Source organism: Nerophis ophidion, linkage group LG08 (assembly GCF_033978795.1).
Source record: "Nerophis ophidion isolate RoL-2023_Sa linkage group LG08, RoL_Noph_v1.0, whole genome shotgun sequence".
In the NCBI taxonomy this organism is placed as follows: domain Eukaryota; kingdom Metazoa; phylum Chordata; class Actinopteri; order Syngnathiformes; family Syngnathidae; genus Nerophis; species Nerophis ophidion.
Window position 1 is genome coordinate 50,058,704 of NC_084618.1, and position 25,712 is coordinate 50,084,415.

The 25,712-nt window shown below is 39.1% G+C and overlaps 1 protein-coding gene and 1 long non-coding RNA gene across 4 annotated transcripts in view; one reads left to right on the forward strand and one right to left on the reverse strand.

The window, feature by feature from the left end:
* spag9b (sperm associated antigen 9b) overlaps window positions 1–25,712 on the reverse strand; it is an 81,449-nt gene that overhangs the window by 40,940 nt on the left and 14,797 nt on the right. For all 3 annotated transcript variants that reach the window (XM_061908792.1, XM_061908791.1, XM_061908793.1), the window contains exons 2-4: window positions 13,299–13,419; window positions 2,910–2,980; window positions 945–1,045 (exon numbers count right to left, since the gene is read on the reverse strand). In XM_061908792.1, coding sequence (XP_061764776.1) covers window positions 945–1,045; window positions 2,910–2,980; window positions 13,299–13,419 — 293 coding nt within the window. The remainder of the gene's footprint in view (window positions 1–944; window positions 1,046–2,909; window positions 2,981–13,298; window positions 13,420–25,712) is intronic.
* On the forward strand, window positions 14,640–17,046 carry LOC133557885 (uncharacterized). Its single transcript, XR_009807864.1, has 4 exons — window positions 14,640–14,798; window positions 16,238–16,312; window positions 16,513–16,577; window positions 16,914–17,046. It is a non-coding gene; the product is annotated as an uncharacterized LOC133557885 (long non-coding RNA).

Consider the following 25,712-nt stretch of genomic DNA (forward strand, 5'->3'; position numbering starts at 1 on the left):
CAAGGTAAACATTGAACTAAATCATTATGTGGTCGTGAAATCAAAAATAATATATATCATTAAAATGGTTAACATCTGAAATCAAAATGTTTACATGTTCAATGTTTAAATGAAATCAGATGTTTTACTTGTCGGAAACCATTGGAATATTTCTATGAATGTCATTGTCAACGCAATGTTTGTGCTTTACAGATATTGTTGTTTTTTTATAGAGCCCTGGGCTCTTTCTAATAATAACAATAATAATAATAATAATAATAATAATAATGGATCCAGTTCTAATCTCTTCTCCAAATGATTAATCAACCAGAAGGTTCACCATTCCGTGAAAGCAGATTAGGAAGAAGGGCTCTGTCTGATATACCACCCTTCACCATTACTGTACCTCTTTCCTAGTGGAAGTCTCTCTTATCTCTAGAGATCTCCAGACTACACTACCGGTACATATCAACTAAATGTCATTTTTCTGTTGAGTCTTTGAATTATTGCATGTCTGCAAAGATGGGTTCTCTGACCTTTTTCTTCCTGCCAGAAGGATACATACTGTAGAAGTGTAGGAGCATCTCTTGAACCAGATAAAATATTTCAATAGACCTGTAGAACCATCCACAGCGACAGAGGCAAAATACATATGGAAACATCTCTTGCTTTAATAGGGAAGTGCTAAAGTGTTAAATCTCAATGTGCCATGCAGAATGCTAACATGCCATAGTAGGATGGGTACTTTGTGTAAAAAGTGCTGTTTTAACCATGGTAGTATCCCAAAAAATGAGAAATACCAACTATGCTACAACTTAGCATGCTTATAACAAAAAATCTTGAAGGTTGGCACATTCATTTTACTCTGATGACATGTAGCTGCTGTTAACTAAAGTCAAGAGCATATTGGCACACTAACAAGGTAAACAAATTGGCTTAAAGGACAGGAGTTTAATTTGTCTCACCGTATCCTAGCTGGTGTGCCAGCACTGGAATCTGTGGGCTCTATTGTCACTGCATGCTGGTGTTTAGTTCGCTCCAAGTGCTCCATGTAGCTATGTATCATCTGCAAGGTCAGATAACACACAGAGTAGTTGTAATTAATATTCACTTATCACATTAATACTTTTTGTAGATTGGACAAAAGAACACCTTGAAAGAATGGCCATCTTCTGCAATAACAAGTTTTAGCGTGTTATTTTAGTATTTAGTTGTGGGTCATTATTATTGAAATAACTTACACTGTAATGCATTGTGAACCATGTTCTTTGAAAATAAATTTTAAGGCAGTGTAATACAGTGGCACCTCAACTTAAAAGGGACAAGCAGTAGAAAATGGATAGATGGAAGCTTTCTCTCTGATTTTTGTTATGCTTTCAATTGCGAGCATACCTTGAGTTACGAGCATTTTTGCTTTCGGGTGACAGGGTTGTGTCGCTTTTAATATATTGTTACACTTTGTTGCTCATGCTTCATTTGCACAAGAAACAGAACTGGTTGAGAAACGGAGAGTTAATACATTATTACACGTTGTTATGCCATCTTACACAAGAAACAAATCAGAGTTTTGATTAGACCATTGGTGAGTGTGTTTGAGCGCCACTTTGAGATCGACATCCTCCCAACCGAACTAAGATTATTTTTCAAATCACATGTAAGCAAATACGCCACAGAGTCAATTCCGGTCTTTCAACAATCGCCATTTCTTCTGAATCAAAATATATATTCATATATTACATATAGCACACTATTAACAAGTGATGGACGAAAAATTATGTTGTCTTAAATAGAAACCAAAACCGCGTGTTGTGATGAAATATCCATTTCTGCTGGCAACTGCGTCATCCGGCACACACGAGTGACGTAGCTCGCCTGGTTCTGGCGAAAAAAAATCCCATTGAGGTCGCATTGCATTTAGACTGCAATCAGACTCCAATCGGATTCACGACAACCTCCTAATGTGGACTGAATCTGATGCAAAAAGATCAGATTTGAAGCAAATTGAAGCGTTTAGACTGCCAAAAAAAATCACATATCAGATATTTGAGGGCCAAAAAAAATCTGATTTTGCGTGCAGTGTAAACGGGGCCAAGAAAATTAGCGTAAAAGAGGAGAAACGGACAACCAAATCAAAGTGAAAAACCATTAAAAATATTTTCTACTGGTTAGTAGTCATTTATCAAGCCACACTGCAGTCAGTCTGCGTCACACAAGCCAGCCTGTGCGCAGTGTAGTCACAAACGAACAATTATCCATTAAAGTATTGAAAAGCTGCTGAAATTGTGTTTGAATTTGTTATACTTAGTTCTTACTCAACAAACTGGATGGTCTAGCAATAGCTTTGGTATACAAACACATTGTTTGTTACATTGTCACCCGTAAGTGACTTCTCCTGTCTGTCCCTCAAAAACGTCGGAAATTGGGTGGCCTGATGTCACGAGGGTAACACGCAGCAGCTCTATGAAAACAATCAGACTCAGAAGTACTTTATTAATCCCAGAGGGTAAATTAAAGAAAGTAGCTTATAAATAATAAGCAGACTTGGCAAAGGTGGACAGAAAATCAGACATGCATAAGTTCGCGGCCCAGGGTAAAAGCTGTTCAATATTTTAGTACATTATTACATTAAATTACCGTAGTAGTGTGTAGTACATGCTATTGTAATGCTTTTTAAACAGTATCTAATATTCACAAGTTAGCTTGTCTTATTAAAAAGCATGTTACATGTTAAAATTATGGTGTTTTGAGAGGACCAAGCATGGATTAAATATATTTCATATAGATGGCTGCTTTGTTTTTGTTATACATTGTTTATATTGTATTTCAACTGAACCCAACAGAGTGGCCACCTGTAATTTTGTAATGCTCTCTTGTTTGATGACAACCAGGCATTCTTATTCTATTCTATGTGAATGTACATGGTACTGTACCTCAGTGTGTCTGTGGTGAAGAGCACTGTACTCCTTTTTGAGTTCCGCCTCTCTCTCTTCAAATCTGCTGACTACACAAAAAACAAACATACAACAAACATTCTATAAATCCAAGTACACAGGAGTGTAAATACTGAAGTGATCAAATGGGTTTATAAAGTAAATGTGGAAATAAATTGGTTGCTGCAATGAAACCTCTCAACCAGAAGGGGACTCTCTAACACACAGAACATACAGTATATTGTAGACCAGTGTTTTTCAACCTTTTTTGAGCCCAGGCACATTTTTTTTCATGGAAAAAAAATCACAAGGCACACCACCGGCAGAAAACCTAAAAAAAAAATTAACTCAGCAGCGGATATTGACGATAAAAAAGTCGTTCTCGCAATTGTTGGATATGAATTCAAACCCTAGACCAAGTGTTTTTATACATTTTTTGAGCCGAGGCACATTTTCTGCATTGAAAAAATGCGGAGGCACACCACCAGCAGAAATTATTTAAAATTTAAACTCTCTCAACAGTAAAATGTGGTTGTCGCAATTGTTGGATATGACCTTAAAGCATAAGCAAGCATACATCACTATAGATCTTATCTCAAAGTAGGTGTACTGTCACCACCTGTCACATCACATCATGACTTATTTTCACTTTTTTGCTGTTTTCCTGTGTGTAGTGTTTTACTTCTTGTCTTGCACTCTTATTTTGGTGGCTTTTTCTCTTTTTTTGTTGGTATTTCACTGTAGCAGTTACATGTCTTCTTTTAAATGATATTTCCCGCATCTATTTTGTTTTAGCAATCAAGAGTATTTCAGTTTTTTTCATCTTTCTTTGTTGGGACATTGTTGACTGTCATGTCATGTTCGGTTGTACATTGTGGACGCCGTCTTTGCTCCACAGTAAGTATTTGCTGTCGTCCAGCATTCTGTATTTGTTTACTTTTGTAGCCCGTTCAGTTTTAGTTTGGTTCTGCATAGCCTTCCCTAAGCTTCAAAGCCTTTTCTTAGGGACAACCACCTTTTGTTTATTTTTGGTTTAAGCATTAGACACCATTTTACCTGCATGCTGCCTCACGCTGTTTCCGACATCTACAAAGCAATTAGCTACCGGCTGCCACCTACTGATATGGAAGAGTATTAAACGGTTACTCTGCCGAGCTCTAGACAGCATCGACACTAGACGACAACATATCATTTGCAGAGTATAATTACTGTTTTGCAAAAAATATTTTTAACCCAAATAGGTGAAATTAGACAATCTCCCACGGCACACCAGACTGTATCTCACGGCACACTAGTGTGCCCGGCACAGTGGTTGAAAAACACTGTTGTAGACTACTGCGTCCTTAAAAGTATTTTTTATTATTACAATTTTTAGAAAACCCACATAGCAATACAATTCATAATTTCATGATTATTTTTCATAGGGACTACAGATGGAAGTTAGCTGATAACTGAATCTGGTGCACTCATCAATTCCTTTTGAATAATGTATACTGCATATTGTCGATAAACCAATAGAAGAAAATAATTAAACATATTGGTAGATAAAAATTACAGCTATAAAAAACCAAGGAACTTACCTCTAGGTTTTAAAAAGGAAAAATAAAGAATTAGCCATCAGAAAAATACACAGTTATCACCAGCTCTACAGTCCAACAGTGTTTAGGCCAGTCAAATATAATTATTATATTTATATTGACAGCACATTACCCGTTTTGAGTCAAATTAAATGACTTGTGTTCTGTAAGGCACAGGACATAATTCACCATTGAACAAAAATTGGGTCCAGTGTGCTGAGTTGAAGACGGAAAGAGGAAACTGTGGTTAAAAGGGGCTCCATTATGCAAAACCAACTCTTCTAACTTGTTGTTATGTTTTGGTGTATATGGGATCCCCATAAGTTCCGAAAATTTCTCCATGGCAGAGATATTTACAAAACAAACTTGCCCTCTTCCAAACGTATGGCAAATAAACTGTTTGGAATTTGAGACTTTATTGCCGTATTTTGCCTTAGTTACATCTGAGGATGTCTCCATATGGTAGAGGTTTGCCTGAAGAGCTTTGCATGAGTCCACCATTTTAAAATAGTTGTAGTCCTAAGTTGTATTAAAATGTTCCTTATTTTTTTTGTCTTCTTGTTGTGGAGCAGACTGGCTTGTACGTCCACATGCATCCTCCACTGTTGCCATTTCTAATAAGAAGTAGCTTATAGTTGTAACTTACAGTCAGTCGACCACATATGGAAGCACAACAAACTACAACATGGCTGACAGGGCGGAGAGGCAGTCAAAAAGGGCTTGGCCTGGAAGAGGACTTTGGCACGTAAATAAGTCTACACACAAAACGGTACCTTCGGAAGAGACCGTCAGAAAGCGGCTTGAATATGGTCTGTAAAAGAACATTTATTCCATGTTTTGACCAAAGCACCACCATTACATGTTATGAGACCATGGTTTCATAACAAGTAGTTTCGCTAAGTATGAAGAAGTCATGTCTTCTGATTATCTATTTATGTGGAGAAAATGATATTGCAAGATGTATATGTTTGCAGTGGCAGTGGTGTTAAAATATGTGAGCCGAGGCAAAAGTCTGGTTCAACCCTGAACCAAAACAAACTAAGCACAGGGAAAGTACCTTAAGCGCCTAAATCCAATGAGAGCAAATAATGACAATTTCCCTGCACTTATCAACGAAAACTGATGTTCACAAGATTGGACTGTGGTACAACAGTGCGTTGATTTAGGCCACGCTGCTGCCAATTTCAATCTTCAAACAGAACTTCTACGACAAGTGAAAGTCCGAATATGCCAAAGGGACTAAAAAAAAGTGAAGTGATGCTTTGGAAAACACACAGCAAACTGAAACCACTTTGATGCTGCGTCGGGAAAAAAACAAACATGTCACGCGCTATCAACAGGGCAGTCATGCACTCATCATGAGGACTATTCCTTGAGGCTGTGGAAAGATTAACTCCCCTTTTTGTGATGCAATCTAAAATGTATTGTTATTGTAATGATTAGAAAATTTAAGCCATTTTATGATGATTTATCACTTGCAATACTTTGGACTATAGCAGAACAAATACAAGTAAATGTCAATTAAGGTTCATTTTCAAATAAAGATTACAACATTGCTGTGGATAGATGTTTTTACAACAGTTTTTGTTTCTCTTCGAACCCCAATGCTCAGCTCCATCTGCCCTCAGACAAGAGGCTACAATCATGAGATTGGCATTATAATCAATTACAATTTTGACGATTGTGTGGAACAAATATTTGATATTATATCATTACTATGGCTTTCAAATTAGTTTTGAAATGTTCACATTGTTTATTTCACCCAATAAATTTTGTATGTACTTTGTTTTACTACTTATACTTATCGGCATACTTATTTAGGATTCTAGGATTTAAGGGTTCAAGCTTTCATGTACACCGTAGTTTCATGTGTTTCTGTGTAGACTTGATAAAGGATTACAAGCCTTTGTCCAATAACAAAAAAAGCTTTGATTTATATTCTTTTGCTTAATCGTTGAGCTGTTTTAATTGTTTAATGAGTAACTTATAATTGAGTGCACAAAACTTAAAATAATTAAACATATAGTGTCCGCACGGCAGAAATAAGTATTAGAGAGAAATATCCCAACGAAAGACAGCAAGCTATAAGGGAAGAAGAAAGGAATTTGTCTAAAGGAAAGGACAGATGCTGTCAAAAGTCTAAACATAAAAAGACAGACAACAGAGTGCAATGTTTGGGCTGTCAAAAGAAGCTTTGCATTCTACAACTGAAATGTATAGATCAGGGATTCTTAACATTTTTGACCTCGGGCCCCAACTTTTCCACTACAGAGGGGCCATGTTCTCACTCAAATATTAACACTGAATTAGTATTCAATAATTATATTTAACTTATTTACAGTTTAACATGAGAAAACATTGTTAAATGATACAAAACCATGTGTTAATCATGTGTTTAACACATAAACCTTAGGCTTACGTCAGGCTGATGTGCTTTTTTTTTTTAAATACAAGGTATGGAGAAATAATTTTTAATCAAACAAACTAATGAATTGATTACTCAATTACTAAAATAATAAATACATGCAGCCTTTTTCTAAAGCCTCCACTTAGCCTTGTTTCCCATTCTGCTGTCATAACAGGAGAAGTGTGGCTTGCCATTAGGCACATGAGTTAGGCCCCGTTTACACTAAGCCGGCAAAGGTTATCCAGGGTAAATCACACCTAACCTTATCCATGTCCACACACAACAATGCCATCGTTTAGGACCTCCGCTCCCTTCCGTCCGCCGGCACATGCGATGTATTACGTATGCGCAGGTAAAAAAAAAGTGTCCATCTGCTTTCCAGTAGATAACTTTACTTCACTGTGAAGTGAGCTAGTTTTAAAATAGCTATATTGTAAACAGTTTGCTGTGCATTTTACATTTGTTTGCTGTGTTTTGTGTGCAAGTTTGTAAATTAAAATGTATCTCCTTTGAACAATATCCAGTGTTGTGGTATTTCAACCAACTAGAATCCAGTGTGTCTATTGTAGTGACTCACACCTGAGACATCATATATTAATCAAATCATTATTGGACACGTAAACAATGTGATAGAGAACATTTTACAATAATTACAACAATTATTCTAGACAGAGAATACCTAAAGTATTGTTGTTGTGGGTTGACTCCGCCGTTGGAGTATTCTTTCATGAGATATGGCGTCGGGGAATAAGCTGGGTCACTCCAAATAAAAAAAGGGCCCGGATCTTCATCTTCCAGCAGTTGTTTGGAACACGAGGGGGTGGTTCCATCTTTCAGCTGCACTCAATTGGCGGAGTTAGCGAAGATGCGGGCATCATGCACGCTGCCTGGCCATTTCACAGTCACATCCATATTGCAATATTTATAGTCACACACTGCCTGTATCACATCCACAGAAGGAAGGGACCAAGTTTTTCGGTAAATAGACTCACAGCTGACGCGGACATTTGAAAGTTCTTTTGCCGTCTGAGAAGTGTTGTATCCGAAATAGCTGCAATCGCTCGTTGCCTTCTCTTAAGGTATTAATTTGCGATTTCCAAAAGCGCCTGTACATGTAGAAGAAGGAGAAACACGGGCATGTCAGGATGATCCGCCTCCATCTTTGTTATGAAGCTGCCTGTGGCGCGTTCTTCTGATGTCTTTTCCTGTGTGGAGCGCTGGTTTTCTGGCGTCACTTCCTTTCGAACTCACTTTGTAAACGATCAATGTGTCAGGCTTACCCCTGACAGTTTGTCTATGTTTTAGTTTTTTTCCTCTGCATTTGTCTGTTTCCTCTGTGTTTAGTATTTCATGTACTTAGTTCCTGTCTAGTGCTCTTATTTTGGTTCAGCTTCCTGTTTGTCTCCCTGTGTCCTGTTTTCACTCAGCTGCGGCTGATTGGCATCTGGTCACACCTGATGTCAATTGGCCAGCTCCTATTTTACCTGCTTTGTTCCTCCAGTCAGTGCTGGATCATTGTATTGTCATTCGGACTTGTCGTTGCCATATTAGATAGATTAGATAGTACTTTATTTATTCCGTCAGGAGAGTTCCTTCAGGAAAATTACAATTTTCAGCACAGCACTTGTTGCTCTTGTCGTGTCTGTGATTCTTTTCAGCTATTACCTGTCATGCTACATTTTGTCCTGGTTGTCGTAGCGGTAAGCTGTTCTTGTTAGCCATTAGTTATTTCCAGTTTTTCTGTTTGTGATCCTCTAGCTTCCATGCTAAAGTTCCTTTTTGTTTTCTAGCTTCCAGTGCTAGCTCCCTTAGTTTGTTATTCCGCCCACGTGCGTGCTTTTTGTTTTTTCTTGTTCTATTATTTATATTAAATAATGTCTTCATATCCAATGCCTGCCTCCATCCCTGCATCTTGGGGTTCAACAACTAATAACCCTGACAGAATGATCCAGCCAAATTCGAACCCCGCAGCGATATCTATGGCGGAGAGGCTTAATTAAGCTTTAAAATTAATGGCTAATTTAAAAAAGAGTTCGGCTGCTTTTCAAGCCCTCTCCCACCCACCCCTGTTGACTGTGGGCCTATCTGGGGACGTCTTGGAGCCGTCCCTTGAGGGGGGGGCTATCAGTAGCTGTGCAGATGGGGATGCACAGCCACTTCTCGTCCCAGTGGTTCTGCAAACTACGGCGCCATTGACTTCAGTTGGTCTGCAACAGACGCCGCCACCAGACGCCACCATCACCTCCGGTGGGTCTGCAACCTACGGCGCGATCACCTCCGGTGGGTCTGCAACCTACGGCGCCATCACCTCCGGTGGGTCTGCAACTTACGGCGCCATCACCTCCGGTGGGTCTGCAACCTATGGCGCCACCACGCACTCCGGTGGGCCAGCAGACTCCACCACGCACTCCGATGGGCCAGCAGACTCCACCACGCACTCCGATGGGCCAGCAGACTCCACCACGCACTCCGATGGGCCAGCAGACTCCACCACGCACTCCAGTGGGCCAGCAGACTCCACCACGCACTCCAGTGGGCCAGCAGACTCCACCACGCACTCCAGTGGGCCAGCAGACTCCATCACGCACTCCAGTGGGCCAGCAGACTCCATCACGCACTCCAGTGGGCCAGCAGACTCCATCACGCACTCAGGTGGGCCAGCAGTGGGGGGCGCCACCACCACGCACTCAGGTGGGCCAGCAGAGGGGGGCGCCACCACCACGGACTCCGGTGGGCCAGCAGCAGGGGGCGCCACCACCACGCACTCCGGTGGGCCAGCAGCAGGGGGCGCCACCACCACGCACTCCGGTGGGCCAGCAGCAGGGGGCGCCACCACCACGCACTCCGGTGGGCCAGCAGCAGGGGGCGCCACCACCACGCACTCCGGTGGGCCAGCAGAGGGCACAGAGGTGGTCATTTCATGGGCGACCGCCTCGCAAATGGCAGCGGCGTTCCATTCGCCGTCGCCACTTGACTCTTCCCCGCTGGCTGCGGAGACACTGGGCCTGGCGGCCCACCACCTTGTCTTCCCTCCACCCTCCCTTGACTTTGGACAGTTTTTTTTCTAGGGGGGGAGGGTTCGTAAAACGTCTGGTATCCGTTATGGGAGGGGGGGCTACTGTCAGGCTTACCCCTGACAGTTTGTCTATGTATTAGTTTTTTTTCCTCTGCATTTGTCTGTTTCCTCTGTGTTTAGTATTTCCTGTACTTAGTTCCTGTGTAGTGCTCTTATTTTGGTTCAGCTTCCTGTTTGTCTCCCTGTGTCCTGTTTTCACTCAGCTGCGGCTGATTGGCATCTGGTTTTTGATACTTTTATTAGTAGATTGCACAGTACAGTACATATTCCGTACAATTGACCACTAAATGGTAACACCCGAATAAGTTTTTCAACTTGTTTAAGTCGGGGTCCACGTTAATCAATTCATGATGTCATGATGTCAATTGGCCAGCTCCTATTTTACCTTCTTTGTTCCTCCAGTCAGTGCTGGATCATTGTATTGTCATTCGGACTTGTCGTTGCCATATGTTGCTCTTGTCGTGTCTATGATTCTTTTCAGCTATTACCTGTCATGCAACATTTTGTCCTGGTTGTCGTAGCGGTAAGCTGTTCTTGTTAGCCATTAGTTATTTCCAGTTTTTCTGTTTGTGATCCTCCTAGCTTCCATGCTAAAGTTCCTTTTTGTTTTCTAGCTTCCAGTGCTAGCTCCCTTAGTTTGTTATTCCGCCCACGTGCGTGCTTTTTGTTTGTTCCTGTTCTATTATTTATATTAAATGTCTTCATATCCAATGCCTGCCTCCATCCCTGCATCTTGGGGTTCAACAACTAATAACCCTGACATAATGAGTCCATACAAAGCTAAGTGCTTGAAATTTAAGAATTACACGGCTGATTTACCTGTGTAAAAAAATTGTCCGAGGAGGGGGACCTTAAATGCAGGTTTAGTGTGGCTGAAACGGTGCTTAGGCTAAATAATTATTCGTTTAAGAGGTTAAACGACTTAGTGTAGATATGTCTTTAATCACCCTAAGGATTTTAACGTAACTCATTTGATAAATTAGTTACCGTCAAAGCATTATTTTTGACAGCCCCGTGCATTATTACTATTATCCGTCATCCATCCATATGTTTGGATAATTATGAAAAAAAGTGATATAGCCAAAATTGGGTGCACTGTTAGGCTGCAACCAGCAGAGGTGCTGTTGATTCAGTCTTTCTAACATAACTTCGGTGGGAAGCTGTGCGACATCCCAGCTTGCAACGCTTTGGTAAATTCTCTAAGCAGCATTACCAGCTCCCTTGAAATACTATTTAAAAGAAAATACACAATAGTCACAAAACTTGAATGCTGTAAGTGTATGGAAGTAGAATTGTCTCACGTCAACTTATATGTATCAATATAATACAAATGCATATATTAATAAATATAGAAATACAAATGTGATATACTAATAAATAACTTGTATAAATAAACGCGTATTTGTAAATATATTTTTGAGATTTGAAAATATATACAAATAAAATTTATAAATATAAAAATGTGACGTACAAATAAATCAAGAATTTGTATAAATAAACGTACATCCATCCATCCATCCATTTTCTACCGCTTGTTCCGTTCGGGGTAGCGGGGGTTGCTGGAGCTTATCTCAGCTGCATTTGGGCGGTAGGCGGGGTACACCCTGGACAAGTCGCCACCTCATCATAGGGCCAACACGGATAGACAGACAACATTCACACTCACATTCACACACTAGGGCCAATTTAGTGTTGCCAATCAACCTATCCCCAGGTGCATGTCTTTGGAGGTGGGAGGAAGCCGGAGTACCCAAAGGGAACCCACGCAATCACAGGGAGAACATGCAAACTCCACACAGAAAGATCCCGGGCGCAGGATTGAACCCAGGACCTTCGTATTGTGAGGCTGGTGCACTAACCCCTCTTCCACCATGCTGCCCAAACACATAAATAAGCATGTATTTGTAAACATATGTTTGAGATTTTAATATAAATATTCTTGATTTTGTATTTGTTTTTGTATAATTTGCATATGTGGATCGCTTTTTTTTCTGCAATGAGGTGGCGACTTGTCCAGGATGTACACCGCCTTCCGCCCGTTTGTAGCTGAGATAGGCACCAGCACCCCCGCGACCCCAAAGGGAATGAGCGGTAGAAAATGGATGGATGGATGGATGGATCGCTTTTTTGCTTTTGTGTCTATGAGACATTCCTACCACAAACCAGATGCACAAATAAATGTGACTGAGTTTGAATGGAGAGTTTCACACGCCTTTGAACAACCAGCAGAGGGCACTGCAGCCAGAGCGGTCTGGGTCACAGACATCGTCAGACACTGGCAACCCAATCAGAGGCACACTAGGGAGGGTCATATAGTGGATTAAATGGATGGGTATGTAATAACTAGTATTGGTAATTGTTTCAGGTGTGTTTTAGTAGTACCATGGTTGTATCTACTGTATAGTTTGGTCAGTCACTCAGCTTTTACAAGTGTTGATGTGACGACAACGTCTGGCAACATCCAAAATATCTAACGAAGTAAAAGTAGAAGTAGGAGAAGAAAAAAGAAAGATCCTCCAGTGATGTACAGATACAATATTTCAGTGCTACTACTAGTGAAGTAGGCCTTAATAGCGTTGGCCTTGCTCTACTTCGTTAGCTGCTATCTGGCTAAAGTTGCTAGAAGTCGTCGTCAAATCAACACCTGTAAAAGTTGAGTGACTGACTAAAACTATCTAGTAGATACAACCATGGCACTATTACAACACGCCTGAAACAGTTATCAATACTACTAATTACTCACTCATCCATTTAATCCACAATATGACCCTCCCTAGTGTGCCTCTGATTTGCTCGCCATGTCTGTGACCCAGACAGCTCTGGCTGCAGTGCCCTCTGCTGGTTGTTTGGGGAGTGTGTAACTCCACATTCAAACCAGGTCACATTTATTTACGCATCTGGTTTGTGGTAAGAATGTCTCATCGACACAAAAGCAAAAAAGCGATCCACATACGCAAATTCAATACAAATACATATACAAAATCAAACATATTTATATTAAAATCTCAAAAATAAATTTACAAATACATGTTTATTCATACAAATTCTTGATTTATTTGTGTCATATTTTTATATTCATAATTTGTATTTGTATATATTTTCAAATCTCAAAAATATATTTTCAAATCTCAAAAATATATTTACAAATACACGTTTATTAATAAAAAAAATTATTTATTTGTATATCATATTTGTATTTGTATATTCATTAATATATGCTTATGTATCAATATCATATTGAAATATATAAGTTGATGTGAGACAATTCTACGTCCATATAAGTGTGATGGGTGAGGGAATGTATAAACCTATTAATATATTGTACTCACTCTGATCTGCATAGTTTTTCATTTTTAGCTCCAACTGACGAGAATGTGACTCCAAAGTCACCACTCGATCCTGAAGATCCTTTCTCTCACCATCCAGGGAGTCTTCCACTGCAATGTACCTCTGCAGATGAAGAAAAAAAGGAAAACATTACTGTTGAGACCCTGAAAAACAGCATTGTGAAGAGTGAGGGTTCTTTTTTGGCTGATTCCAATTGTGTATGCAGAAGATGACGCCATAGTGTTAACTAATGTTAACTAGGAATGACTACTTGAAAAAACCATTCGGTTGAGCGCAATCTCATACAAATACTTATTATATGCATGATCCATTTTTAGTTTTTTGGTACAGGTACTCAAACAGCAAAAAGTAGACATAAATTCCTCAATCTGCACTCTGCATCAAGACTAATTGGGTTCTTCTTTGTCCGATATACAATAAGTGATCATGCAAAGTAACTTAATGACAAGTAGCATTCAATACATAACCTCTTAACTTGATTCATTAAAAAAATATATAATTGGTTCAATTCGGTTTTTGGTCTCTTCTCCAATGTTTATACCCTTATCCACTCCTACCACATAATGCCTGGCATGTTAGATATTGCAGGTTTTACATATCATGGATGCAAAAAGAGAAACACTATCTTTCTCCAAAGACAGTGAATTATTCTTATTTCGAACAACCAAAGCTACTAATACTACACACCTTCTTGTTGATCAAATCAAATCAAATCAACTTTATTTATATAGCACATATAAAATTTACCACAGGAATAGCCAAAGTGCTGTACAATGGGCAGGTTTAAAACGAGAACCGGGCAAACACAACACAACACAAACAACATGATAAAAAAAAAAATTAAATAAAATAAAATTAAATAAATAAAACATAAAAACGTAAAAAAAGGTTCACGGCAGGTGTATAATGGGGTGCCATTGCAGGATGGATATCACTAAGTGTTAAATGACATGGAATAAAAGTATGTTTGTAAGAGAGATTTAAAAACAGGAAGAGAGGAGGCTTGTCTAACACTCAGAGGTAAGTCGTTCCAGGGCTTGGGAGCAGCAGCGGCGGATGCACTGTCAGCTCTAAGCTTCAGCCTCCCAGTGGGCACCCGTCCTTAGTTCAACGTCGAGGTGAGGTTGAAATTACGTCGCGACGTCACTCAACCATATCCCGACCAAATCACAACCAACTGACCCCACCACACCATATGTTGCAAATCTAGTTTGTTTTCATTATTGGGGGACATCGACTTTTCAACGTCGTTTCAACTTGTACAATTCAACTTGCCAAACATTCTGCGCGCATCGGCCATTTGCGACAGTTTTCAACGAAACCGCTGCTTGATGGCAGCGTGAACTAAAAGCCAAGCTTGTGCGCATGCGTGCTGAAGTACTTCCTTTCCAGTCCAGCAAGCAAGACTAAGAGCGAAGATTTGAATTGGAAATCGAACTATTTCACTGCAAAGAAAACCATCGACGTCCATAAAGATTCAGGTTTGTACCTTGAGATAATACTGGTTATTTATATCGATATAATTTTGGCCCTTTCACAAGAGGGTTGCAGGAAAACGTTTATTTTGACTGTATAAACTGGACCTGAGCAAAAAAAAATTTCTCCCCAAGCAGACAATTTTTTTCCCCACCTGCCCAAAAGCAAACAATAGTTTTTCCAGGCTAACACAAAACAAACCATTTTTTTTGGTTCTGTACCCATTGTCTTTTACAGCCGCGCCAGTCACTGTATTAATTTACTTCCTCTTGATTTTGATCTTCAAAACACCCGTCTGGATGGCAGTTAGGTTTTTCTGGCTCATTTTAATGTTTATTTAAAATGTTGCCAGTTTATTTTAAGTACAGGTATTTTTTAATTAGTTTGACTTGTTAGCAAGGCTTTGTCTCAAAAGGCAAGTCCACGGGTCGCCCATAAAAGGATACATGTAATATTAAATGCTATGATCTTTACTTTTTATTTTTTATTTTACTGATAAAGCCAGTACTGCTATTACAAGAGCTTTTGTCAAGTATTGAAACTTCCAAATGGTTTCACTGTTGACCTGTTGGCCAACATCCATCCATCCATTTTCTACCGCTTATTTCCTTTTGGGGTCGCGGGGGGCGCTGGCGCCTATCTCAGCTACAATCAGGCGGAAGGCGCGGTACACCCTGGACAAGTCGCCACCTCATCGCAGGGCCAACACAGATAGACAGACAACATTCACACTCACATTCACACACTAGGGCCAATTTAGTGTTGCCAATCAACCTATCCCCAGGTGCATGTCTTTGGAAGTGGGAGGAAGCCGGAGTACCCGGAGGGAACCCACGCATTCACGGGGAGAACATGCAAACTCCACACAGAAAGATCCCGAGCCTGGATTTGAACCCAGGACTGCAGGACCTTCGTATTGTGAGGCAGACGCACTAACCCCTCTGCCACCGTGAACATGTATACTAAAATATATAACAATTAAAATATCCAGACAGATTTTGTTGAAAGATGTTTTATGATTGACAATAAAAGACTGCACGGAGCGCAGAAATTTTGGGGGGGTACAAAGTTTTTTCTCTTGGCACAAGAAGGCAACCAACTTTTTTTTTTTGCAGAGCTTACCGGAGCAAACTTTTTTATATATATATATATATATATATATATATATATACATACGTCAGGAGAACAAACTATTTAATTTTCAGTTTTTGCTAAACAATCTCTTTTTTTCCCAAAAAAAACATACCCTCCCCCACGTTTCATCTGGTCCGCCCCTAAGTCTATGTACATCTACCACTACCGGTAATTGAAAAGCAGAATGTTAATGCAAGGCAATGTACCAATGATTTCAGTTTATGCATATGGAACGACACAGTACACTTGCTATGATACATATGATACCAAAAAGGATAATTTTTTGATAAAACTGTCCTTCCATGTGCAGAAATTGGAGACAGTGGAGGAACTACTCGACCTTGACGAGTTGATAAAAACTTAACCAAGCAAGAAAGATTTGCTGGTAAGTAATTATAACATTATAATTGTGTAGCTGTTTTTACATCGGAAATATTATTGTATTTAGATAGAAATTTCAGGTTATGAAATCGTGTAGATAAAACACGTGTAAATAAAATAGGCCCTATACTTGAATGTATATGTATGTGTTTGCCAGCCCCTTCCCCCAGTGTATGCTAAACACATTCTCTTGTATATTTGCAGACAGCCAGGCTCTCAAAGGTTGGTGGATATGACTTAAAGAGCTGTTTAAGCACCATCATGGACAGGTATTTTCCTCTTTCTCTTTATATATATTAAAAATAGGCGATGTAAGACCCAAATTCTAATCTATGAGTGCTAGATCAGGAATTGTAATAATGCAAAATTCCGTACTTTTTGGCCTGCATGTATGACTTGCGTGTTCAATTTCGGGTTCATGACAAATGAATTAATATCCAATCTGAACATGAAGGGGAGAGGGGGAAAAAAATAGCTTTGCCGAGACGAAGCTGCTCGATTTAGTCACAGGTGAGTTTGTGTGTGTGTTTAATAATTACATTAACTTGATTGGGGTAAATCACATGCACCCTTAATTAATTTGTATTCTTTTTGCCTGTTTACAGCTAGTGTCTTGGATACACAGAAGGGGACCGAAACGATGGTCCATGATGCCATAAAAAATAAACTGAAATATGCCCCTGGACGGAAGGGAGGAATAGGATGGGCATCACAGGCTAAATAAATAATTATATCGATTGACATTCTCCATTTTCTTTGTACTTAATTTTAATTTTGCATTAACAGGATTCAGCCTGGAGCTATATATTTACTATGTTTTGTTGTCTTTAATTATATTTATATATTGGAAGCTGCTTTTATACCAAATCATAGCACCCACCTGTTCCCAATTAGCCTGCACACCAGTGGGATGTTCCAAATAAGTGTTTGATGAGCATTCCTCAACTTTATCAGTATTCATTGCCACCTTTCCCAACTTTTTTGTCACGTGTTGCAGGCATCAAATTCTAAAGTTAATGATAATTTGCAAAGAAAAATGTTTATGAGTTTGAACATCAAATATGTTGTCTTTATAGCCTATTCAACTGAATATGGGTTGAAAATTATTTTCAAATCATTGTATTCCTTTTACATTTACATCTAACACAATTTCTCAACTCATATGGAAACGTTTTTTTTTTTTTTAAAACACCGTATGTAAGAGTAATATTGGCATTTTCTTTCCCTGACACACTAATGATGCTACCGTTTAAATTATTGTCATTCAGTATTCAAACAAATGATTAACTTCATTATCTGATTATCCTGAACACATTTAACACAACTCCATGCTTATTTTTCTTACCCTGCCGGTCATCATATGACAAAGGACGTAGGATTGCACTTTAAAAAAAAAAAGATTGTGCTTCCCCGAATTCTGTCATGCTCTCTTCCCCCAACACTGTGCATAATGCTCCTTTTGTCAACAACTACCAATACACGAACACATGTGGCTCCAGCACAAATACATGCATACAACCAATCATACAGTGCACCACTGTATCAATACTCAATTGACAGACAGAAAATAACTAATTTTGTTTCTGCCAGTGTCTTGAATGGAGCTTGCTAGCTGGGGCATTCTTGGAAAACCAGCACCAGGAACATTATTCAGACAAAGAGGTTTAGTCCAGTAAATTCAGGGCTACTTTTGGTTTACATGAGCAAATCAAGAAATGACTAACTCCTGACTGCTGACGGGTACCAAAACTCAGTTCTCTAATGGGACTGGTGCCGACGTAACAGATCACATCGACATACAAGTGTCTAATTTTGGGGCAAAGTTAATGCACACAAAGCTAATTGCAACAATTGCATGAAGGTCATATAGTGCAAGTTATGTAATGTAGCGCTAGTAAGTAATGTAGTGCTAGCCACAATAGCAACACAAAACTTCTCATTATGCCAGAAATCACATTCCTCCCAAGCGATACACATTCATAAACCCCGGAATTCTCAACATCTACATGACAAAAGAAGCAAGTCATTTTTATTAAACATTCTCTGTGTTTTGCATGGCTGCTGGTTGTATTGCGATAAATATGATATTTAGTTATGGATTTCATTTCATATTGTTGATTGTACAGTATTACTTATTTATTTAACTTATATTATTCATCATTACCATTACTAAAAGCAAAACGTGTACATTTTCCATGTTTTCCAAATACCGGTTCGGCCACCGTACTGTTTTAGAACGGTTGAAACGTACAAAACGCAAAACCAGTGGAGTTGGCACATTGTGTAAATCATAAGTAAAAACAGAATACAATGATTTGCAAATCCTTTTCATCTTATATTCAATTGAATATACTGCAAAGGCAAAATATTTAAGGTCCGAACTGAAAAATCTAATTTGTTTTGCAAATAATCATAAAGTTAGAATTTAATGGCAGCAACACATTGCAAAAAAAAGTTGGCACAGGGGCATTTTTACCACTGTGTTACATCACCTTTCCTTTTAACAACACTCAGAAAACGTTTGGGAACTGAGGAGAAACATTTTTGAAGCTTTTCAGGTGGAATTATTTCCTTTTCTTGCTTGATGTACAGCTTAAATTGTTCTACAGTCAGGGTTCTCTGTTGTCGTATTTTATGCTTCATAATGCGCCACACATTTTAAATGGGAGACAGGTCTGGACTACAGCCAGGTCAGTCTAGTACCCATACTGTTTTACTACGAAGCCACGCTGTTGTAACACGTGCAGAACGTGGCTTGGCATTGTCTTGCTGAAACAAGCAGGGTGCAACATGTAGCATGTTGTTCCAAAACCTGTATGAACCTTTCAGAATTAATGGTGCCTTCACAGATGTGTGAGTTACCCATGCCCTGGGCATTAATACACTCCATAACATCACAAATGCTGGATTTTGAACTTTGCGCCTGTAACATCCAGATGGTTCTTTTCCTCATTGGTCCGAAGGACACGACGACCACAGCTTCCAAAAACAATTTGAAATGTGGACTCGTCAGACCACAGAACACTTTTCCACTTTGCATCAGTCCATCTTAGATGAGCTTTGGCCCAGCGAAGCCGGCAGTGTTTCTGGGTATTGTTGATAAATGGCTTTCGCTTTGCAGAGTACAGTTTTAACTTGCACTTACAGATGTAGCAACGAACTGTAGTTACTGACAGTGGTTTTCTGAAGTGTTCCTGAGCCCATGTGGTGATATCCTTTACACCCTGATGTCGGTTTTTGATGCAGTACCGCCTAAGGGGTCGAAGGTAACGGGCATACAATGTTGGTTTTCGGCCTTGCCGCTTACCTGCAGTAATTTCTCCAGATTCTCTGAACTTTTGATGATATTACAAAAAGATTCTCTGAACCTTTTGATGATATTACGGACCGTAGATGGTGAAATCCTTAAATTCCTTGCAATAGCTCATTGAGAAATATTGTTCTAAACTGTTTGACAATTTTCTCACGCATTTGTTCACAAAGTGGTGACCCTTGCCCCATCCTTGTTTGTGAATGACTGAGCATTTATACCCAATCATTGCACCCACTGTTACCAATTAGCTTGTTCACCTGTGTGATGTTCCAAATAAGTGTTTGACGAGCATTCCTCAACTTTCTCAGGCTTTTTGCCATTTGTGCCAGCTTTCTTTAAACATGTTTCAGGCATCAAATTCCAAATGAGCTAATATTTGCAAAAAATAATTTTTTTTAAGTTTGAACGTTCAGTATCTTATCATTGCAGTCTGAATATAGCTTGCAAATGATTTGCAAATCATTGTATTTTGTTTTAATTTCCGATTTACACAACGTGCCAACTTCACTGGTTTTGGGTTTTGTAAATGAGTCATGATGGAGCCATAAAGTATTAGAATTATGGGTACTCAACCAGATTAACACCATCATATATACAGTAAAATAGTCTCCTGGTCACTATAATTTAAGTCAGTTATATGAGTGGATGTTTCTTAATATCATTATTGTTTTTACATTTGTATAATAAATTAAGAATTTTGAAGGACCATCACTTATTGTATTTGTAAAATACAAATAAACAAAGAGAACCTGCAGATTATAATCCTACTCATTTTGAGTTTTTGAGGATGTCATCTCCTGTTGTGTTTTATACTTTCAACGAGTGCTGAGCAATTATTCAAAACATAATCAAAATCAACATTTATAGTTTTAACCGATGGAAAACTGCCATGTGATTTTTCCCGTTTTCCGCTAATACTGTACAATCCATCCATCCATTTCCTACCGCATGTCTCTTTCGGGGTTGCGGGGGCTGCTGGAGTTTACTTCAGCTGCATTCGGGCAGTAGGTGGGGTACACCTTGGACAAGTCGCTACTTCATCGCAGGGCAAACACAGATAGACAACATTCACACACTAGGGCCAATTTAGTGTTGCCAATCAACCTATCCCCAGGTGCATGTCTTTGGAGGTGTGAGGAAGTTGGTACTCCAACTTCTTCACACCTCCAAAGACATGCACGCAGTCACGGGGAGAACACAGAAAGACACCGAGCCCAGGGATTGAACCAAGGACCTTAACTTAAATATAGTACTGATTGTGAAATTACAAGACAAAGAGCTAGGTGTCGCACAGCCTAAAAGTTGCCGGAAACCTGTCTTGTCCGCGACACAGAAGCATCATCAAGGAAAACTGAAACACCAAGCAAACAGTACATTAGCACTAAGCAGCATGTACCCAAAATTAATTCAGTTGTTTGGACACACTTTGTCTACATATAGGATAATGACTTAAGAGTGAGAAGATTGGTCACTAACCGAACTTGAGGTTAAAGTTTCAATTAATCATGACTTTGATTTTAACCATAAACTTCCAATCTTACTATCAACACATCACAGTCTTTTACAATCTGAAAGTCCTGTATCACAAGATAACCACAGGATCCTGAGAACACTGTGGAATTCTTTCTCAAACAGGACAATTTTCACTTGTGGACATACTGTAACCGTGCAACTGCAGGGCATGTCTAATATCTAGTATGTCACAAGACCACAGCCTGACCTGCAAACAGTAAGTAGCTAACCTCTATTTGACTAAGTATTTGAATCAAATGTGTCGGGGCTATGATTTCCCAAGGATTCTCTGGCCAATCAGACATGAATTGTCAAACAAGTCTTATTGGAAAAAGTAGGGTACAGTACTGTCAAAATATAAAACACAACACCGACAGGGTTTCCTCTATATGTACTTGATCATGGCTGCCCGCCGCTTGTCCGCTTGTCCCTCTCGGGGTCGCGGGGGGTGCTGGTGCCTGCATTCGAGCGAAAGGCGGGGTACATCCTGGACAAGTCGCCACCTCATCACGGGGCCAACACAGATAGACAGACAACAATCACACTCACATCCACACACTAGGGACCATTTTAATGTTGCAAATCAACCTATCACCGGGTGCATGTCTTTGGAGGTGGGAGGATGCTGGAGTACCCGCAGGGTAGAACATGGAGAACATGCAAAATCCACACAAAGGCCGCGAACCCAGGACCTTCGTATTGTGAGGGACATACACTAACCCCTGGGCTACTGTGCTGCCACACATTAAAAAAGTGGGGTTATTTTACGTGAAAATAAATTCAGGTAAAATAATTTATGAGTTACTGGAGGGTTGTGAATCTTTTGGCACCAAACGATTTGATTCGATACAGAATCAATTCTCAATTCAACACAATTATCGATTCAAAGAGATTCTTGTAATGTCTTATTTGGTATAATAATTATAATGAAACTTTTTCAAAACAGGTTACAGTTTAAAAAGGTTTTGTCTGATTGTATAGAAATGGCCTAAAAAAAATTGTTTTAATGAATCCTTAATTAAATAACGAAATTTAAATAAATGTTTTGAAAAAAAGTACCCAAAAATTTTTAAATCCATTTTTGAAAATTATGAATCGAAAAAAAGACTTCACCTAAACAGGGCTGCTAAAGCCGGATGTTGTGATGACGTAAGCAATATGCACAGGATTGACTGGAGCTGCAGCATCTCTAGGATGTAGACCTACATCAATATATCCGAGATATATTCACGGACAGGGATCTACAAAATGTGCAATGTGCAAATATTAGGACAGTGTAGAAAAAAATCCAACTAGAGCAGCAGTGTGACGTCAGGCTCACTGCAGCTCTCGCTGTTCATCGCAGACATCAAGTGACAGCAGTTAAGGGTCTCTAAAAACGAATACAGTCTCCAATAAAACCAGAAAAAGATGCTAGATTTGCTAATAGTTGTTTTTAATTAAGAAAATGTCACTGAAAGGATGGGAGAAGTCTCGAGAAACTTGAGAAATTCTCAACAAAGTACGCTGTACAATATGCAGCCAAAATAAAAAATATAGATCAAAATGATTTAGTAGAATAACAAATATTTGTTAATAATAAATAATAACATTTAGGCTTTTTGAAGAAAATATATTTTTGTTCATTTTATAAACTTAAGAAATAATTTCCCTGGCCACAGGAAGACTTTGAGGGCAAAAACCTAAGGATTTAAATGAGTAGTAGATAGCAGTTCTTGCTTTTGTTTAGTTGGTGTTTAGTATTGACTGCTTTGATGAAACATTTGTATGTAATAAAAAGTAATAAGGAACTTGTTTAAATGGTGGGCGTTAAACTGTCGATATCACACTATAAATTAAGTGAAAAATTTACAGTTAATACATGGGATCGGCCGATCTCACTCATGAATGATCTGCATCGGCGCAGATGTAAGCCTATGTGGTCAGATGTAAGACAGGTGCATGTTGCTGGTCTTTGATGCAGAGGCTTAGCAGCGGCTACAACAGCCTCTGTGGAAAGGTCATTGTCTACATTGTTGACAAGTTGCATTGTCAGAGTAGGACACATCCAGAACAATTACACGTATTTTATTTCCGAAACCATCTCACCAAAAACAATAACTCTGGCCCTTGGACTAATGCAGTTCATAACCCTTGGTCTGGACCAGTGGTTATCAACCTTTTTTCAGTGATGTACCCCCTGTAAACATTTTTTAAATTCAAGTACCCCCTAATCAGAGGAAAGCATTTTTGGTTGAAAAAAAGAGATAAAGAAGCAAAATACAGCACTATGTCATCAGTTTCTGATTTATTAAATTGTATAACAGTGCAAAATATTGCTCATTTGTAGTGGGGGTTTTTTAACTATTTGGAAAAAAGATATAAAAATAACTAAAAACTTGTTGAAAAATAAAGAAGTGATTCAATTATAAATAAAGATTTCTACACATAGACGTAATCATCAACTCAAAGTGCCCTTTTTGGGGATTGTAATAGAGATTCATCCGGATTCATGAAATTAATTCTAAACATTTCTTCACAAAAAAGAAATCTTTAACATCAATATTTATGGAACATGTCCACAAAAAAATCTAGCTGTCAACACTGAATATTGCATCGTTGTATTTCTTTTCACAGTTTATGAACTTACATTCATATTTTGTTGAAGTAATATTAAATAAATATATTTATAAAGGATTTTTGAATTGTTGATATTTTTAGAATATTTTTAAAAAAAATCTCACGTACCCTTTGGCATACCTTCAAGTACCCCCAGGGGTACGTGTACCCCCATTTGAGAACCACTGGTCCAGACCACATAGGCCTAACATGAAGTGCACTTCACAGAGCAATGATTTATTGGGCCTGTATGACATGTGAGGATGATATCATAACTTAAACGGTGCATGATCATGTGAAAAATGATCCCTGGGCTGGCAGTCTGCAGGAGTTGGCTTGCTGGTCAATAGACAACCCTCGCTGGACAAAAGAGGTGTGGGAAGTCCTAGTTTTCCCAAGAATTTCCTGCCTTGCCTTTTCCTTTTTGCTATTGAGATAAACCCCGAGCTGGAATTATTCCTCTGGGCTTGGAGCAGTTACAAGCGGGATTTGGCTAGGGCAATGTGCTTGTTTTGTGAGTTTAATATGATTATTTGCTAGAATAAGTGACTTGCCACCTTAATGAGAAGATTAGTCATGGAGTTGTGCCGTGCTTACTTATTTGCATCCTTTGATGAGGCCGCTGCTCGGGTGGCAACCAATCTGGAGAATTTTCATCGTAAAACTTGCATTTGTTTTCAGTGATTTTATTTTTCTATTTATTGTGTAAAACCCCCTATTAATTTTTATGATGTGCTATAAAAGATATTCCCATCAAATTGTGTTCAAAATCCACACATTGATGAGAAGAAATATAATTTTCCAAATATATCTAATTTGTATCAATTGAAAACTACCAGTATCGAAAAAAGCACTTGGAGAGCACAGACCTCTGCCATGCCCTACCTTGCAGTGGTAAAAAGGTCCTGAATCCAGACAGTGATCCCCAAATTGTAATCACTTTTTCCTTCCCCCATTTCTGGCATTTTCTGAAAGTATTATCAAAACGTGTCCATAACTCTTTGCGGGATGAAAGAAACCGAGTGAACACTATCCGCCAGTCATCCAGTATCTTTGTCTCTGCGGGGCCTTTAGAATACTAGCATACACACAGAAAAGTAAACGTAATGTACGTCGTAAAAATTATTTAGATCAGGCACAAAATCAGGTATTCTTTATCCCATTATGGGCATTTCCAAAAAGTAATAAAAAACCCACCTAAAATGGACTTTGCTGACAAACTACCACACGGACAAACCAATAACAATGGTTACAATAAAAAAACATAAAACAATAAATGGCTGACTTCTCTGCTTGCCAACAAGGCCTTCTGCTTTGGAATCAAAAATATATTTTAACCAATTAAATAACAAATCAATTTGAACAGTAACCGTTTTTCTGGATATGTTGATATTTTGTCTCTTTCTATTGAAATTGTAATAACAAAAAAAATATGAACCGTCTTTTTAAAGAGGTAAACTTCCAAAATCACCAAGGGATTGAATAATTATTTACCCACTGTATTTAGATTACTATATCTCTGTCGGATCAGATCCAATGATGTTGCGCTTATGCAAATGTTGTAAACTTGTAAACAGTATGATATTAAACTCCATCCATCCATCCATTTTCTACCGCTTATTCCCTTTCGGGGTCGCGGAGGGCGCTGGCGCCTATCTCAGCTACAATCGGGCGGAAGGCAGGGCACACCCTGGACAAGTCGCTACCTCATCGCAGGGCCAACACAGATAGACAGACAACATTCACACTCACATTCACACACTAGGGCCAATTTTAGTGTTGCCAATCAACCTATCCCCAGGTGCATGTCTTTGGAAGTGGGAGGAAGCCGGAGTACCCGGAGGGAACCCACGCATTCACGGGGAGAACATGCAAACTCCACAAAGAAAGATCCCGAGCCTGGATTTGAACCCAGGACTGCAGGAACTTCGTATTGTGAGGCAGACGCACTAACTCCTCTGCCACCGTGAAGCCGATATTA